This window comes from Macrobrachium rosenbergii, chromosome 20 (assembly GCF_040412425.1).
Source record: "Macrobrachium rosenbergii isolate ZJJX-2024 chromosome 20, ASM4041242v1, whole genome shotgun sequence".
In the NCBI taxonomy this organism is placed as follows: Eukaryota; Metazoa; Arthropoda; class Malacostraca; order Decapoda; family Palaemonidae; genus Macrobrachium; species Macrobrachium rosenbergii.
The window spans coordinates 14,437,987-14,457,500 of record NC_089760.1 but is presented as its reverse complement, the minus strand read 5'-3'; the positions used below and the strand labels follow the sequence as shown (position 1 = coordinate 14,457,500).

Sequence of the window (19,514 nt, the reverse complement as noted above, 5' to 3'; positions counted from 1 at the left end):
ATTCAATACCAACTTAATCTCAGTTTACCTTTACCTCCTAAATATATAATCTAGTTTCTTGTCTCGTTAGGATTCTCGTGACATTTCAAGAGGAGAGGGATCGTATCACGTACAGTTTTAGAACCGTATCCCGTTATTGAGAGCTCCAACACAAAACTCTTTATCCTACCAAAGCACATCGAAAATATTGGAATTAGATATTCTAGTGTAATCTAAGCAAAAGTAATATCCATCTATAAAGTTGAAGTTATTATAAGATAAAACAAAATCCTATGTCACAAAATATATAATTAAAAATCAAGAGAAAATTCGTTATTATTGTCATTATTGATAATCAAACTGTACGAAGATTCATATAGAATAAGCCATTAACTCGCAAAACTACAGTAGCTTCAAAAGAAACAAAACGTATAATTAAAAATCAAGAGGAAATTCATGATTATTATCATTATTAATAATCAAACCGTATGAAGATTCTTATAGCTAAAGCCATTTACTCAAAACTAGTTTAAAAATAAGGATTACGGTATGTAAAAAAAATGAAAAATAAAGAGGAAGGAATACAATAAAAATAATAGAAAATAAAAAAAAAGTTTGGCCTTATATTATGAGGCTGTAGGTTACAACGGTCATGTAAAGGCATCAAAGGAATGAGATCATAAGGTAAATCAAGGCCACCGGAATATATACACTCCCTTGCCAAGAATGTCTTTCCCAAGAATATGCTTCCATCTCCTTGGAACATTTCAAATAAAAGAGAGCCGATGTAACGATCGTAGAGTGTAGCAAGGACATATATACAAAAGGCATTGGTAGTTATTTTAACAACGCTCGGAAGAATTCCAAATTCTTCGGTTGCCAGAATCTGAAAATACGAAAACACTTGGACCTAAATGAAGCATTTTTCAAGGTAATAAGAAATGAGATAGCAGTTGGTCGTAATGAATGAAATCAATCACCTGAAACCAATGGCAAGGAAAATCCAATAAGACACGAGGAAAAGAACGATAAAATCTCTGTTCCGGGGAAGAAGAAAGATACGTATGCGTGTGCGTGTGTGTGTGTGTGTGTGTGTGTGCGAGCCAGCTATGATATTGGTATTGTTCTCTAGGGCCCTCTTGAACACATGTGGCGCCCCTGTAATGATATTAGGACACCCAAACTTCTGCCGATCCTTCCTGCTGGAAAGGTCGAAGTGCGTAGGAACAGATGTGTTTTGGGAACACTTGCTTATACATGCCGCAACCTTTCAACCCCTCCAACCCCCAACCCCCACCAAGAACACTCTCTCTCTCTCTCTCTCTCTCTCTCTCTCTCTCTCTCGTTGGCTAGCCTTCTTGCAGCCGAGTCTAGACATTTATCCAGGTTGAGCTCATCCAATTTCGATGGCTCAGGTTTGTCGTGACTTGCGCTCGTATAATTTCACTTCGTCATGCAGAAATTTTGTGATGACAAACTAAGCCGAAATGATACGTGATTTACTAGTCTTGTAATAACCTGTAATAAAACGCCTCTACATTTCCTATGCACTTTCAAGTCATTATTAGTCACCTCAGTAGCAGTATCTTCCCGCTGAAAGATATATGCATATATGTACACTACTTTGTGACTAAGTGCTAACACGCACTTACAGTCGAGCATGCACAAACGCGTGTACACACGTATACACTTTAGCCTTGCAAAAAAAATCACAATAAAAAGTACAATAAAATCACAATTAAAAAGAAAAATTTGTTGAAATATTTCCTGTGCTTCTTTTATCTTTCCTAAGGATCTTCTTTCTCTAAGCTATGAGGAAGTGTCGTGCTTTCTTTGGCATACTTACCAACATGGCTGATGTTCCTTTGACCTGAAGGAGATTCACGGGTAGCAGCTGGACGCTGGGCGATTCTGTGTCTGATATTTCCTCTTTACATTCACTCTGTGGAATATATCTCTTGCCTTTCTTATGCTTCTCGTAGCAACTGTAGTGGATTAAAATAAATATTATTCGTTTATTTATATTTTTATCTATTTTCATCTAAGCCCTATTGTACTGGCAGTGTTATTTGCTTGTGTACTTTAGTATTGTTTGAGCTTTGGAAAAAAATACCAGAAGGCTTTAGACATGGGATGAAAAGTAAGAATAATTTCTTATGCCTCTACCTTACAACTCCTACAGGTGAGCAGTCCCCGGGCGTCTTCCTGATGGAGGACGGTGGCTCGTCACTGCTCCTTGCCCACGCTGCGGAAGTGAGAGCGCCCACCGTAGAAAGAGCAGCTCATCTCTTAGACGCCGCCCTCTCCCACAGACACGTCGACGAGCAAGGACGTCAGGCCCATTTCGTCTTCACTATGAATATATATCAGTATTCGGTCGATACGTCTGCCAAAGGAGGAGGTATGGGGTTTTAGCTTTTGATGTATTTCATAGCAGTACGTGGGGTACGAGTATAATACACACACGCACGCCTTCCCAAGTGCAGGCAGACAGGCAGACTCACACACACACACACACGTATATATATATATATATATATATATATATATATATATATATATATATATATATATATATATATATATATATATATATATATATATATATATATATGTATACACACACACACATATATATATATATATATAATATATATGTATGTGTATATATATATGTGTATACATATATATGTGTGTATATATATGTATACACACACACACACACACATATATATATATATATATATATATTATATATATATATATATATATATATATATATATATTTATATATATACACATATACAGTATGTATATATATATATATATATATATATATATATATATATATATATATATATATATATATATATATACATACATATATATATATATATATATATATATATATATATATATATATATATATATATATATATATATATATATATTTATATATATAAATACACACACACATGAAATTGTCTTAGGTCGACTACTAAGGTGTCCGAAATCTTAACTATTCTTTGACATCTTTCGCACAAAAGCATTGTTTTGTCTAAAGCTCCTTGTCAATGGTAGTGAATACGGTAAAACAGCTTGTACGTCTGAATTATAATAAACAAACGGTTTGAAGACATCTCGTAACTCCCGTTGTTCAATAAAAAGTAGACAAGATTTTGAAAATATTTTTGGCTTACAGTCCATTCCTGGAAATTGTGCCTTTTTTATATACACTTTTTGGTGGAGCATTTAGTTTAATATAAAAATTTTTCTCTCTTCACAAAGTCGCCGGAGGTCGCAGTCGTCTTCACCTGATGGACTTCGGTGCCCTTGAGAAGGGCAAAGGCCCATCCAGACTAAACCTCTCTGCCCTCGGCAACGTCATCCTAGCAATATTCAACGGGCAGAAACATTTGCCTTACAAGTAAGAATTATTTGCCGCTCCCTGAGCTGGATAAGAATCTGTTTTTTTCTCGACAGTAGTTTCATTTTTGCTATAGCAGCAGAAAATATGTTTCATTCTTTTAGCATTTTTATTATGGATAATATTGTTCTAATAGTGCGTAATTTTTACCAAGTTATTTATCTTAAAAATTCTTCTCCCTCTGAATGTATAGAAGTAATGATGAACTGGTTATCCTGAATTGAATACATGGCAATATGACAACATAAAACTAAACCGAAAGGTCCTTTAAAAACTTAAAATATTACTGGATACAAATACAGGAGAGTTACATATCTAATGAAAAAGCCAATATAACACATACACATAAAACTAATGACAGTAGCTAGACACATAATTTGCTCACATTCAATTAACTCCGACACCGGAGAGCTCGCATTCTTTTCCTTCGTCGAACTCCACAATTTGGCAACACATAATTTCTCCCCGGAGACGAACAGACCGCAAGAAGTCAGAAGGAATTAGGAGACTTTTTCCACCTCCTCCTCTTTTATTACCTCCGTGCAATATTGCACCGCATCGCGTCAACGTCAGCGAGCCTCATATTGGTCGAGATATTGGCGATCAAAAACTTGATGGACCAATACAATGCTTCGGCTTCGGTCTGTCCAGGCTCATATTCAAGATATTAATGTCATGCTTTCGCTAATATGATGTTGTCGCTATTATTTGCACGCTGGCCCCCGCCGGTACTGTTATGCATTAACATAAAGTGTTATTGGCCGGACGTGGGCCGAATTTCATTCGTTCTTAATGGTCAGGATTATTTCGTTATATATCGCCTTTTAGGGTCGCATTGCCGATTAACTGGATAATTCCGATATTCATGACATGACATTATTTTTTTTAAGAATTTGATGTGACGTTTACGCAAAAGCTTCGTCTGGTTGAATGAATAACAGTCCTTCATGTGCATCAGCAGGAAGAGTATATATAAATAAACACACACAAAGACACGGATCCACACACACACACATATATATATATATATACATATATATATATATATATATATATATATATATATATATATATATATATATATATATATATATATGCGTTTGTCGATATATAAGAAACGTATTGCGCACAACGAAATTTTACAGTTCTTGAATTGCAAGCAAATAAAAGTATTAAGACGATAAAAGTCATATTTGGGAAATATAAAAACACGAAAACCTGAAGTCTTACTCCGTTATTTTGCACATGTAAAAATAAAATACCTCGAAATAAAATGCTTGAGTGTATAAAATCTAAGAAACTAATCATACCAACACTATCATACTAGACAAACATAGAACAACAGCTGAAGAAAGATTCAAAATGAAAAACGAAGAAACTGGGGAAAAAATAATAAAAAAGTGAGTAGAATTTCATCGCATTACCTCTTATCAGCAAGAGACAGATGAGAGGGCCCGACCCAGCGTGTAATTGGTTTTGCTCTAAATCATTACATTCCAACATTTCCGCCAATCAGATTCCTGCAACTGAAGAGCAGTATCTTCCGTAATGGTTTGCTGGTCGCTGAAAAGGACCTCATATTAGGTCATCAATCAAGCCCTGGTCTTTCTGCATCGTGCTCTAATAAACTGAACCTCACGTATTGCTTCTCATTTGAGTCGTGTGATGCGAGATGCATCACACATCATCGGTTAGGGAGTCCACTTAAACGAGTTGTATTTATCGCTGGGTTTTGGTGAATGTCCGTCCGAAAATTCCTGATGCGTTGTTGATTCACCCTTTGTAAAACATGGATTGTGATTCGTGCAAAAAAAAAAAAAAAAAAAAAAAGTTCGTGCTGGGATGAGCTCCGTTATCATACGTGTATGCATTTATTTCTCTGTCAGATGAATTTTTTTTTGTTTTTCTTTTTATTTATTAATCATTCCATCACGCTCTTCTCTGTTCTTTCGTTTATTCCCAAAATGTCATTCGGTGCAGTGAAAGCTTTATCTGGAAGTTAATTAAGTGGTTCAATGTATGATCATGAAATAATTTTAACAAGATCTTTCATTAAAAATTATGGCTGCATAAGCAGGGTTTCATTCATAATGATTTTTCTCTATTTCCTTAATAATTGGTTTCTCTGCAGAAGAAAGATCCCGTATTAACTGTCCAATATTCATTTCACATTAAAGGGAGTGTACAGACATGAAATGAGTACAGGACAATTATTACGTGACCTTTCTCCCACAGAAAAGGGAATTATTAGCAAAACAGAGGAACTTTATCACAAACTAAACACTACTGATGTAGCCATAATTTTTAATGAAAACACGTTTACGAGAGGGGTCTCCTTCCTAAAATAATATTAATAATAACCATAAGCTGAGGTAAATTTCAAATAGCTCTTTATTCACGAATTTTATTTCTCCTCGTGCATCTCTGAACCTACGCAATTCAATTACGCGTAACAATAGTTGCGGTCCTAAGCTCTTTATAGTCGAGGATTCCAATAATATCGATCATAAAAATCCGGATTTACGACTCGATTCGGCGAAAGTTAAGACCAGATGTTGCAAGTTAATGGAGAATAAAATGGGTACCAAAAAGGTCCAAATAGATTATGAGTTATTCTCCCCCCCCCTCCTTTTTTTTTTGCGAGATGCTCTACAGTTTGTCAAGTGCTGAGATGTCTTCTGTGAATTCCATTAGACCTATGATTGTTGCCTAAAGCTTCTTGTTAAATTCCTGTGATGGTTGATCTTTAAATCATACTATTCTTTGTTTTCATTGTAAATGAGTTAATATGAATAATTCGAAATACGAATGTATGTTATACACCTACGATAAAATTACAAATACAACGCTAAGCGAGAGAGAGAGAGAGAGAGAGAGAGAGAGAGAGAGAGAGAGAGAGAGAGAGAGAGAGAGCAGTAAGAGGTGGGTCTTTTAGACATTAATAATTCTGAATGCTAAGATAATTACACCTAATGTTGGTACTTCATTACAGTTAGTCTACAAACCACAGTCTAAGGCTTTATACATATTTCTATTTGAATTCATAGTTACCATAAGCAAAAATAAAAACACACACATACACACATATATATATATATATATATATATATATATATATATATATATATATATATATATATATATATATATATATATATATATATATATATATATGTGTGTGTGTGTGTGTGTGTGTGTGTGTGTGTGTATGTATAATTCATGGGCTAACATAGGTGTCTGACTGCCGTCCAGAATAAAATGTCTTAAAAACACAAAATTCAATAATTCGCTTATCTAATTTCCTCCATATTTCCTCTGCTTCTTTATATTTTCAGAGCGTGACATCATCTGGTCTGAATATATCGCAGGTTTTTATACTTTCAAGACAAGCATTATTTAAAAAAATGACGAAATTTATTCTTTAGGATTCTTATTTAAAGCCATTCACTTTTCATTTTTTGTGGGAATTCCCAAGCCTACAATACAATAATTTTGACAGCCGTCTAGACGTATTCCATGGAATTCTAAAACGAAACCCACTGTGCCCTGTTAATTTTTACAGCCCTCTAGACGTATTCTATGGAATTCTCAGACATAATTAAAACTTTTTCCCCCAATTTTCCCTTTTCAGAGATGGCAAGTTACCCAGGCTTCTGCGGGAGTGCGTTGGCTCCGTCAGGTGTGTGGCAGCCATGTTGGTCCACGTGTCACCAGCGGCTTCGTACTACCAGGAGACCTTGGCTACCGTACAACTGGCTTCCAGAGTCCACAGACTCAGAAGAAGAAGAATCAAGGTAGTGTAGCTCGTGATGTTGAAGTTTCTACCACGCAGTCTTCGGTTCTATGAACCTGCTTTAGACTCGATCACACAAACACGCACGCACGCAAATATATATATGTTGTATATGTGTATATATAGAAATATATATATATATATATATATATATATATATATATATATATATATATATATAGAAATCATCAACACACAATATGTGGAACAGAAATAAGTTTCTACCATGTCAGTGGATGAACCCAGGTCCTCAGCGCCCTTGTCCACCTAAGACCCTGGTTTGACATGACTCGAAACACAAACATATATATATATATATATATATATATATATATATATATGTATATATATAAAAGTTTTAAGTCCTCGGTTATATACCCTGCTTTAGACTCTGAACACAAACACAAATATATATATGTATTATATATGTATATATATAAATAAATATATATATATATATATATATATGTATATATATACATACATATATATGTGTGTGTGTGTGTGTGTGTGTGTGTGTGTAATTTTCTTGCACAGAGGGGGAAAAATAAAGTATGAAATTTGTTCGGACTATTTTGTAGCCTAAGATTCTCATGTGCTTAATTATTTACGTGCTGAAGTTCAAGGTTAAACTACAGCAAATTTCCTACAAAAACAAATAAGCACAGAAGCACTTGAGAGTGTTGGGCTTTTGAGGAGGTAGGAGGCCATGTGAGGGGCGTTTGCTTCAGAACTGGGCAAAATTACCACTGCAAAAGAGGGTATTTTTAGTTACATTTGTCTTTCTGTCTACCTGTCAGTCATTACGATTCCGGGAAAGCTAATGAAATTATTTTTTATTTATTTTGTCATACTTTACGTAATGCTCAAACTTGAGATTAAAATGGACAAAATTAAACAAAAGTTGAGAAGCATTCTGTGATAAATCCTTTGATTTTGGTGTTTCGCTTTATTCATTTTGCAGTTCAGATAAGGCACGATATCCTTGCGTGTGTTCATGAGTTAGTGTTAAAGTATACAAGATTACTGAGGAAAATATTTCAGCACATTAAAAACTCTCCCTCTTAAATTAATTATGACTTTCAGTGACATTTTACTGTTGATTTTCACACTGAATAATTTTATAATTTCCGTGTTTTGCAGCCACTTCTAACAGTCATGTATTTTATGTTCAAGAGCATTTAAAAAGATTTATCTTTTACGAGAACAATTCAGTCCACATCTAATAAGACCAAACTTTGGCAAAACGTTCATTTATAATTACACAGACAATGTGAGAGGTCGTGAGTCATGTTCCGAGTAGCTTCTCCAACTTTCAGGTCTGAAATCTGAAACCATTTAACAACTCTCATCATAACTTTTTTTTCTAACAACCTGTTTTAATGGAAAAGTCATCGTTAAACATGTACAAATATTGGTGTATGATGGTAGAAAAAAATTTTTTTGCTATTTTAATAACAATATCTTAAAATAAGGGTGAATTAGAATCTGCTACATATTTCCTTTTATTTAATTTAGTCATAAACGATAAAACTGCCAATATATATCTAATAAAAATCAATTTAACAGCCAGCTTCCCCATTCTGTTTTTTTTAGGACCAAAACTTATTCCAATCTTTATTCTTTTTAGACATGAATATTTTCTCGATACATTTTCTACAAAACGTAATTTCCACCCGTCCACCATTACGCTAATTCCGCAATTTCCTTGTAACGTAATTACGTATCATCTGCGTAAATATATCTACCCGTAGCCTACATCCAACATCTCCAACCCCCCTCCCCACCCCCGCCCCGGGTCATCCACTTATCCTTCACCATCCATACTCGTTTAACACTTTCTTGCCTCTTACTTGAAATCCCACTTGATCTCCTACGAAAATTACTCGGGGGGCCTCTTCTCCGGATACATCTTTGAGCTGATCGCCATATTTCAGTTTATTGGAAAATGGGCTTTGCGTGATCGTACTCAATTACGTTGGGATACATTCCAGGATAGCGTTAATGTACTTGCAATAATTTAGCATGCATATATAGATGATAAATAATATACACATATGTATATAAATATATATAAATATATATATATATATATATATATATATATATATATATATATATATATATATATATATATATGCATATGTATATATATATATATATATATATATATATATATATATATATATATATATATATATATATATATATATATATATATATATATATATATATATATATATTTATATTGTTCCGTACATCAGTAAACTACTACAACAAAACTGAACACCTTGTACACAACACTTCTTCAGCATCAGCAATTTTATACTGTACCTAGACTCAAGGGTTATACACTTCCTCGCTGGTCGAGTCGGTAGAGTTCTCGGCTAGCACTCTGCTAGGCCCGAGTTCGAGTCTCCGGCCGGCCAGTGAAGAATTAGAGGAATTTATTTCTGGTGACAGAAATTCATTTCTCGTCATAATGTGGTTCGGATTCCACAATAAGCTGTAGATCCCGTTGCTAGGTAACCAGTTGGTTCTTAGCCACGTAAAATAAGTCTAATCCTTCAGGCCAGCCCTAGGAGAGCTGTTGATCAGCTCAGTGGTCTGGCTAAACTAAGGTATACTTAGCTTTTATTTGTAATATGTCGACCCCATATACATACTTACTATACCACTTCAATTTGTCTTGCACGCGCTCTCTCGCTTCCTGAATATTAATGCCCTTTTATTTAAAACATCATCCATAACATCACCTTAAACTCTTTCGGATTTTTGTCCTTACTCCAAAAACCTCGAAAATAAACTTAAATGTCACCATTTTATAGTCTTCCAGTTTCCCTTGGTGACCAACCCACCAGAAAACACTCTGGTCCATCTTTCACCTATTGAGCTTCTGAACGCACCTTCATCTTTGTAAATTTCTTACCCATTCAACAAACTTAATCAACAAATAGAATTATTCATCTCATGAGGTTCAGCTTCCTTCTTTCATTTGCATTTAACATCAACAATTCATTACCATAAAGGAGAGTCAAATCAACAATCCTTTGATATATCCCAATAATTGATCCTCTTCCCTTCAAAATATTTTGCACAGGCCCACTTACCTTCTTTGTTTCATTATTTGCTCTCTAGTACCCATACAAATCAGACATAACCATTTTTCAACAGTACATGTTTTTGCTCAAATGCTACGCTCTCGTGGTTCCACATATACTCGTAACATTATTTTTTGAAAAAATAGCATTACAGTTTATAAAGAAAGACCGAAAAATTTCGTGTCTTAAATAGGGTGACGCAAGTGGGGTGGACCCTTCTGGTTCTCGGTAAGTCTCCTTCAGTGAGTTTGCTCACACTGTGGAATATTCTTGACCACAGCCAATGTAATGCCCATTGAAATTTGGGTCAACCGGTGATTGTTGGCCCAGGATCGAAACATTGATCTTGAAAATGCGAACCCAGTGCTCTTCCATAAAGATGTTAACTCAGAACAAAGACCGCCACATATCAGTTTAGGAAACACAGAAGTGAAGTGATGGGTGAATATCTTGATTAGAACATCTAAGCATATGTAAACAATCATTTAGCCACTGCTCACCATCATTTCTTCTTACATAATACGTTCTGTGTATGACACTGTTATGCTCCTTAAAGCAAAACTGCTAGTGAATTATTTTCTGAGCTTGCCAATAGTCAATATCCTAATATCAATTCTACCATGGAGCATGAAAACAAAGATTGCTCACTTTGCTTTTAACTGTAAAATTTTTGTATTGATGTTAATCATTATAACTTTCTGGTATTTTTTAGCTATGATGGTGAAGCTACGCTTTGGAACGTTGGCCAAAAAAATGAACTATACATAACATACATACATACATACAGTAGTATATATATATATATATATATATATATATACATATATATATATATATATATATATATATATATATATATATATATATATATATATATATATATATATATATATATAAATATATATATATATATATATATATATATATATATATATATATATATATATATATATATATATATGTATATATATAATATATATGTATATATATATATATATACAGTATATATTATATATAAATAATATAATGACATATATCTCTGTGTATGTATTTGTGTATAAATATAAACAAATAAACAATGACAAATGTGTAAATGAAACTATACACGATAACAAACAAAAGGCAAATTATGTTCTAAACATCAAAGAACTCACTATATTAAACCTCAGCGAGTAAAGGAAAGTTAGAGTATATCTCCCCAACTGAAAAACGATGCTGTGTATTATGGCCAAAGACAAGCGGACAGACAGAAAGAAGGAGGACCCAACGAAGAGAGACGGGGAGAGCCGTTCCAACCCCTACTGAGTCAGTGATTAAGTTGCAGCCCCAACAACACCTTAATTGATGAGTTGTCAGCGAGCAAATAGTTCACACTCAGGAATTATTTGAACAGGGGGAACGCAAATGGCCTTACTCCTCCGGATTAGTCGTTTTGTGGCACTGGCTCACTCGAGAGTTCGAAGCCCTCTCCGAACCCTCACAAATCCCGGCTTCGGTCGCTTTACGGAAAGCAGCTCTGTTAGGTTTCCGATCATTTGGACTCTTTGATACACGGCGGTCCCTTTTCATCCCGCATTGAGTCCGGGTTTCGGTTAATTTGACGCCTTTTCGTGGTTTAGAAGGACTGTATTGTGTTACCTTCTCGTTTTAAACGGCTAATATGTACAGATGAGGTTATACAGTGAGCTTTATAGCATATATACATAACACTCAATCATCTTTTTAACAATTGTCTTTGAAGGATGAAAACGTGCGACTTTTATTTTATAAAATATGGGAACGACCCAAGCATAAGGTTTATTTAGACCAAAGGTGACCACTTCCAAAGGTTAGGACTTTGATAACATACTCTAAAGGTAAAATCCGATAAAAACATTCCCTAAATTAACGGACATATTATCAGAGATGCAAATGAATTAAAAAAAAAAAGATATTAAAATGAACAAATAAATAAAGATAAAGTTGAACAGATAAATGAAAATTACAAAACATTTTCAATGGCTGTAGGCGGACGGTTACACATTAAAAAAAAAAAAAAATAAAAAAATAAACAAGAAAATTATTCATTTTTCTAAAGCCGACCTCGTAATATCCGAATATTAAAATATTAATTTAAACCAAACAGAAAGAGAGGAAATGACAGAAACAGATATCAATAAAAAAAAAGGTGAAACAAATGGACGCCTATATCATCCATTTTATTAGAGCTCGTAGCTTCCGGGTATCATCAGAGATATGAAGTTAAAACACAGAGGGAGAGGTCAGAGGGATGATCCCGTCCCACGGGTTTCTAATTAATGAAAACGAGCTACGGATAGAGATTAAAGCGCTCAGAGGAATTAAGGTGGATTAGAACTTATGACTGGAAGAAGAAGAAGAAGAGGAGGAGGAGGAGGAGGAGGGGAAGACACAAGAGGACAGAAAGAGGGGGCAAATAGGACAAAGAAGGAAATATAAAGAGGAAGAAATAGGGAAAAGCTAAAGTAACAGTGACAAGGAATTGGCGACATCAAAGAACAATTTAAAAGAAGAGAGATGGAAGCAGAAGGCAGCTGAAAGATAGCGAAGAAGGATGGGTTGAGGCAGTTAAAACGAACAATAATTAACGTTTACAAGGACAATAAGAATAAACAAGTGAATAAAATCGGAGAATTTCAGCAAATTGTGAAAGAAGCACATAAAATTACTGTGAGAATAAAACCACAAAGAAGCTCTGTCTTTTGATTAGTTTGAAACTGATCGATGACGTTTTTCCGCCATCAGTTTTTTTGTTATTGGTTTAAAAATCAATGAAAGTTACAGAAACTGTGAGAATAAAGCCACAAATGGTAGATAGCTCGTCTTTAAATGATTAGTTTGAAAAATGAACCATTCGTTTATAGATGTTTTTCAAAAATTCCGTATTCATTTTTATATGGGTTAAGAGGTGCCTTCTTTTTTTGATTTGGCGGGTGGGGTTTAAAAATCACTCGGTAGAATTTTATTACCGAAACCCCTCCCTTTCTCCCAGCAGCACGAGGAGAACTGGGCGGGTAGTCCGACAGTTCGAGACGTGTGAGGTGTCTGTTATGTTTTTAAAGATGTTGGAGTGGCTTTGTTTATTATTAGTCATAACATCCATTTGCTTTCAGCAAAATCCGTTGAGCATACGTAATCCCGGACACACGGATAGCAGTTTCCGCCTCTGACATATATGAACGCCACAGGCTTCTATGAAGTCTGTACACCAACCAAGCCATCGATCTATATATATATATATATATATATATATATATATATATATATATATATATATATATATATACATTTATATATATATGTATGTATGTATATATATATATATATATATATATATATATATATATATATATATATATATATACATAATATATATATATATATATATATATATATTTATATATATATATATATATATATATATATATATATATATATATATATATATATTTTTGAATAAGGCCAAAAGAGACAAAACTGAAAGCAGGCACTGTATCTTCTCTTAATTCCTTCTCTATATCAATCGTTAAATCGTTTTGTTTATAATAGCTGTTCCATAATTCCTTGAGCGTGTATATACATGCATACGCATATACTTACATAGCTACAGGATCACAAAATTACCTACAATTAAGATATATACATACTGTCGAAGAACCTGTACGCCTTGGCAAAAGTAAGTCAAATGCAGAAATGTATATTTCTTAAGAAATTAAGGTAGCTTACTATTGCATTCTTTGTATTCCAGATATGCTAGAATGCTTATATTCCATATAAATGTAGTTTTGATAATTTAAACTATACATGATATTGGAAAATTTGTATTCCTTGGCAAAAGTAAGTCAAATGCAGAAATGTAAATATTTCTTAAGAAATTAAGGTAGCTTGTTGCATTCCTCGTATTCTAGATCTGTTGGAATGCTTATATTTCATACACATACAGGTATGATATTTTGATAGCTGCGTTCTGCTTTTGTATTGCAAAGAATAGAGGTAAGTGACAGACATTCCTCATTTAGAATGAACCGCAGTCACTCCTATAACAGACCTCGCATGAGGATATTGAAACGCCGCTTAAAAAAAAATGTCATATCTACCATATTATCACAGTTTTCCATGGAAAGCGTAAATGTGGTTAAGGGAATATGGCAAAAGCAATAATCTCCTTCAAGTTTCCACCCAGTTTAGATGGAGTAGAGTACTTTCGTCTATTCAGGCCAGTTTCCCATTTGATCTAAGCCTCAAATTACATGACTGGTGGCTAGGCGACTGTACAGTGTTGTAGACAGGGAGAAGAACATTGATCTAGCAACTTTATCCTACCTATGTATGTGTATGTATATATATTCTATTTCTTACTGCTGAAGACTATAAACATACATATGACAATGACTTTAGAGGCACCTTCATATTTCTCAAATATAAAAAGCAAGGTAGGATGATGATTATATATCCGCACCATTTAATTGTTTTCACGACAAGATTTTTCCCTTTAGAGGTGGGATCCTTCCTTCATAATGTTTTTCTTTTTTTTTATTCCTACTGCCAGTTAAAACATGCAATAAAGTAGGCCTATTATAAAAACTTTAACACCCACATAACTTTACTTGTTAGAGAGAGAGAGAGAGAGAGAGAGAGAGAGAGAGAGAGAGAGAGAGAGAGAGAGAGAGAGAGCAGGGTGAAATTTTGGAAATGAGGAGGAAGAATAATTGAATTCCACTGGGGAAGAGAGGAGAGAGAGAGAGAGAGAGAGAGAGAGACAGAGAGAGAGAGAGAGAGAGAAGGGGGACAATCGAGACGGATTCTCTAACCGTGATAAATGAAAGGAAGGCTACAGCGCTTCGTTAAAAATGCAAAGAAAAAAAGGTAGATGGGAAAAGGAACAATTGAGAACGGGAGGAATTAGAGCGAGGAGATGGGACGCTGTCAAGTCTAAAAAAAAAAAAAAAGTCGAGACAGAGAAAAAAGATATTAAATGGATTACTGTATCACCAAGTGAAGCTGGGAATCCAGAGCGATATATCCATTGGGGTCTTATCTGAATCTGTTACATACTTTTTATTTATTTATCTATTTATTCATTTTATGAAATTCTATGTATCTATTTTGATTCTTGGGTATAGCTCGGTTGCATTGGCGTGGCAAATAATGTTCTTTAATGGCTTGCAATGTGATTGTTATATTTGTCTTTGAGTAAAGCTTGTATTATCTTCGCCTAAGAAGTTATACTAAGGTAGTGTATGTTTGTTTCTAAAACTGCCCAAAAGATATCTCAGAATACTGCTGGTGGCTTTCTGTTCAGTTGTGTGAGAATCTGGGCTGTGGACCAAGGAGAATCAATAGGTTTTTACCTTGATCCAAAACCGATTCCTCTCCCTGGAGTTTAGTTTAAAAAAGATAAATATGCAAATAATATTTGTTCTAAGGTTAGCAGCTGGAACAGCAAATGCAACAACAACCAGCGTATAGCTATCTATAATAAACTAAATTATTTATACATAAGATTTGGTATAATATGACATTAGTATTTTTAATTGTTATCATTAGTATGGATACCAACATCGGTGGTTAAAAAAATTACTGGAGTCCTTTTTTTTTTAATTTTTGGTAATAATACAGTTCTTGGAGGATACATAAGGACTCTTCTTAAGTATAGAATTCTTTTTTAAAAGAATATATAATAACAGTACACGAATCTCTTTTTCAAAGGCTGCTGCCCCCATTCGTCAGAACAAATACAAATAGGCAACTGTTCTGGGGAGTTGAAGAATTTTGCTATGACGTAAATTACGAAAATCTACGCCAACAGGGTTTTTTTTTTTGTCTGCGGCATGTGATCGCTCCTTGAATACCAAGAAATATCTCGTTATTAACTTCAAGCGAGCAACTGGGTATTAAAAACTGAGTCATCAAAAGATTGAACAACTTGCATGAGTACTGTTATTTTTGCCTTTCTCAATTATATTGTATTAACGGTCCGAGAGGTTCGGTAGGACAATAGGTACCAGCCCCAGGCTCGGGAGTTAAACAGTGGGCCTAGCGACACACTGGCCACGTGTCATAGGCACTGGAACCTGTCCCCCACTGGCTGTCGGCCTAAGAAACAGGAGATGAGCGCCTGCCCTATGAGCCTACAGAGGCCCAGGAGGGCTTTAACTTAACAAACATTCTAACGATACTAGAAAACACTCTGAAATCGTATATATCAGGAAATGGAACCACCAACACCTCGCACAAAAAAAAGGAAAAAGACTGAATCTGCAATTGAACCTAAACTATCTTTTCCTTGGCTCTCCATAAACGTCATATAAACCAGTATTGAAATATTTTGCTGTATTTATGCACGGAAAGACTCGGGTGAAAAAGTAATCTACTTTTAATTTCGTTGCAGTAAGTAATAATATTACATAGTGGTCGATTTAGATTTGATATATTGATGCTGTGGAGGTGTTGTCCTACATATTTATTTTTGTGTCATGAATTCCCACTTTTTGAGAATAAAAAAAAACGTTCCCTTGAACTGACAGACTTTTTAGATTTATATAATCCAATAAGCAAGGTTTATTATCAGAATGTATTTATTGGAGTCTGGCTAATATAAAAAATCAAAAGAAAAAGTTTATCAGACGATAAAGAACGAAAGAATAACATCCAAATAAAAGCGATTTGAGAGTGTAAACTTTCTTTTTATTTCTCGTGACAACAATAAATTCAAACGAAGGGAAGATGGCGTGAAATTTCCCGACCTGGACACAAAGATTCTAAATTTCTACTTAAAACAGCCTGAGGTAATTTTCTAGATGTACACCCTAGCTGAAGAGCCTTGTGGTGAAGAAGAAGAAGAAGAAGAAGAAGAAGAAGAAGAAGAAGAAGAAGAAGAAGAAGAAGAAGAAGAACCAAAAAATCAAGAGTGTTTTGAAGGTTTAATCAAATATTCTTTGCCAGAAGAAGAAGAAGAAGAAGAAGAAGAAGAAGAAAATAAAGAGCGTTTTGAAGGTTTAATCAAATATTCTTTGCTAGAGTCTTTGGATGCTTAGACAAAAGACCTCTCCTTTACAGATGATTAAAGGAGAGTCTGCTAAAAGATCAAACACACTGGTGAGTCTTTTGATGTCGAAATGACAGATGTTATTATATAAAAACGGAAATAGTAAGTGTACACATAATGGATTAAACTTATATTAGATGATCAGACTTAGTTATCAGTGAGGGTATACAGAAAGGGATGTTTTCTCTTTCATATAAAAACACGTTTTTTAGTTATGTATTGCAACTAATTTATTGATAGAGAGAGATTAGACAGAACGTGTAAACTACCAACAATAAACCTAATTTAGAAGTTTGTACAGGAATATACAGTATTTGCCGCCTAATTCAGCTTCAAGTTTAATGGGTTGAAAGCATAGACTTTTATCGCCATTAGGATTTCTTTTTTCAAAAATGTTGTTGCGAAAAAAAAAAACCTGGCAAAAAATAAAGGCCTGGAAATGTCATCATCCAGTTTCGAGTGGAATTCCATTTCCTGGAGGAGAGAAAACATCGATTACCCCGAAAAGGCATCAAACAATTCTGCAAATAAAACACGAGCATACTCGACGAGGATGAGAGTGCGAAGCCAGTAAATCTAATTTGCAAGGGTTTAACGAGCCAAGGTGGCTCTCCATTTTGATAAATGACTTCAAAGACTTCCTCCTTGAGAGTCCTCGAACGAGTGGAAGTAGATGGCATTAGTCGAGGCACAGACAGTCCGCAAATACCAGGAGCACTATCGAGTGCTCTCGAAGTACTCCGCGGATAATGGCGGGCAACAGGGTAGTTCGTTAGAGAGACCAGAAAACGCTCTTTCTTGGTTCTGTTATGATCGTTGCTAAGAGGATTGGGGCCAGAGCTAAAATATCTACGACACGCGACGATCTTTCTTCGAGGGGGGATTTGAGATGATGGCAAATGCTGTTAACTTGGTGTACACATAAAGGGAAGGACCTCAGCACGCCCCTTGAACTCAACCAAAGGGAATAGGAAAAAAGTACAGTTCGATCGAGTTTATTGTCTCACTGTTTATTTCGATTTAGATCAGAGTGAGGATCTGACTAGATATTTATAACAGATACGGATTTAACTAGATAAATATAACAGATACTTCCGAGTAGAGGGACTCCTCACACTTGCAGTAACGTAGAACAAATTATTCATTCTCGGCGTAAGATGTCAGGACACGCTTCTAGAATTCATAATTTCCGTACAAGTGACCTCAAATGAGGTCCACCTGAACCCTATTAGAATCATAAGAGGGTTCTGATTAAAGGAAGAAGGGTTCCTTAGGCCATGCCAGAAATTTGTGCCCGATTGTCTGGCGGCTTTTGATGGAAGCGGCAGAGAAAGAGATTGACGCGGAAGTAGAAAGTTAATGAATCAGAAAATGGAGGATGAGGAAAATACCTTCAACGCCGATGACGATAGAGAGTATATGAGAAGTTGCCAAATAGGCTTAAGTTCTGGTAAGTGTTATATATTTATTGCTAGAAGTCATAATTGTGATATACAAATGCATCGAACTTGATAAACCGGTTGAAGGCTGTTAATAGTATTTAATTGACAAGTTCACCGAAGTTACATTTCTTCATAAATGAAAAAGTAAAGCTTTTTAACAACAGGCTGAGTGAAAATTCAAAATGATTACCACATACTAAAAAGAGAGAATCTTAAACATCACGGTCTAAACAGCAAAGCTTTGGCTTACCACATCATTGAAGGAAGGGGAAAAGTTGTTCTAGTAGTAATGTTCAAAATATAGGGAAAGGTTAAAAAAGAGCGTCTTTCACACATTTAAGATCCCTATGCTCTTTTCGCGTTTTTCGCTTGATTGCTTATCCTGTGACCCCTGTGTTCTTCAAGTAAATAGAAAGGCCTTCTTTTAATTATGACCATAAAAGAATTAAAATGCAATTACAAGATGTACATGCATATATATATACAGTATATATATATATATATATATATATATATATATATGTGTGTGTGTGTGTGTGTTTGTTTGTGTATAAATTAAAAATATATATACTTTTTATATATATATATATATATATATATATATAAATATAGATAGATAGATATAGTATATATATGTATATACTGTATACATACACAGTATATAATATACAATGTATATGTATATATACTGTATATATAAATTTAT

The 19,514-nt window shown here is 34.4% G+C and overlaps 1 protein-coding gene across 6 annotated transcripts in view; it reads left to right on the top strand.

Annotated features, from left to right (window-relative positions):
• Nucleotides 1-19,514, top strand: part of LOC136849064 (kinesin-like protein KIF26B) — a 591,672-nt gene that overhangs the window by 523,004 nt on the left and 49,154 nt on the right. For all 6 annotated transcript variants that reach the window (XR_010856224.1, XM_067121978.1, XM_067121977.1 and 3 more), the window contains 3 exons: nucleotides 2,162-2,380; nucleotides 3,268-3,406; nucleotides 7,038-7,200. Coding sequence is in view for 5 of the 6 variants with exons in the window: in XM_067121978.1 (XP_066978079.1) it covers nucleotides 2,162-2,380; nucleotides 3,268-3,406; nucleotides 7,038-7,200 (521 nt within the window). In the remaining variant the exon portion in view is untranslated. The remainder of the gene's footprint in view (nucleotides 1-2,161; nucleotides 2,381-3,267; nucleotides 3,407-7,037; nucleotides 7,201-19,514) is intronic.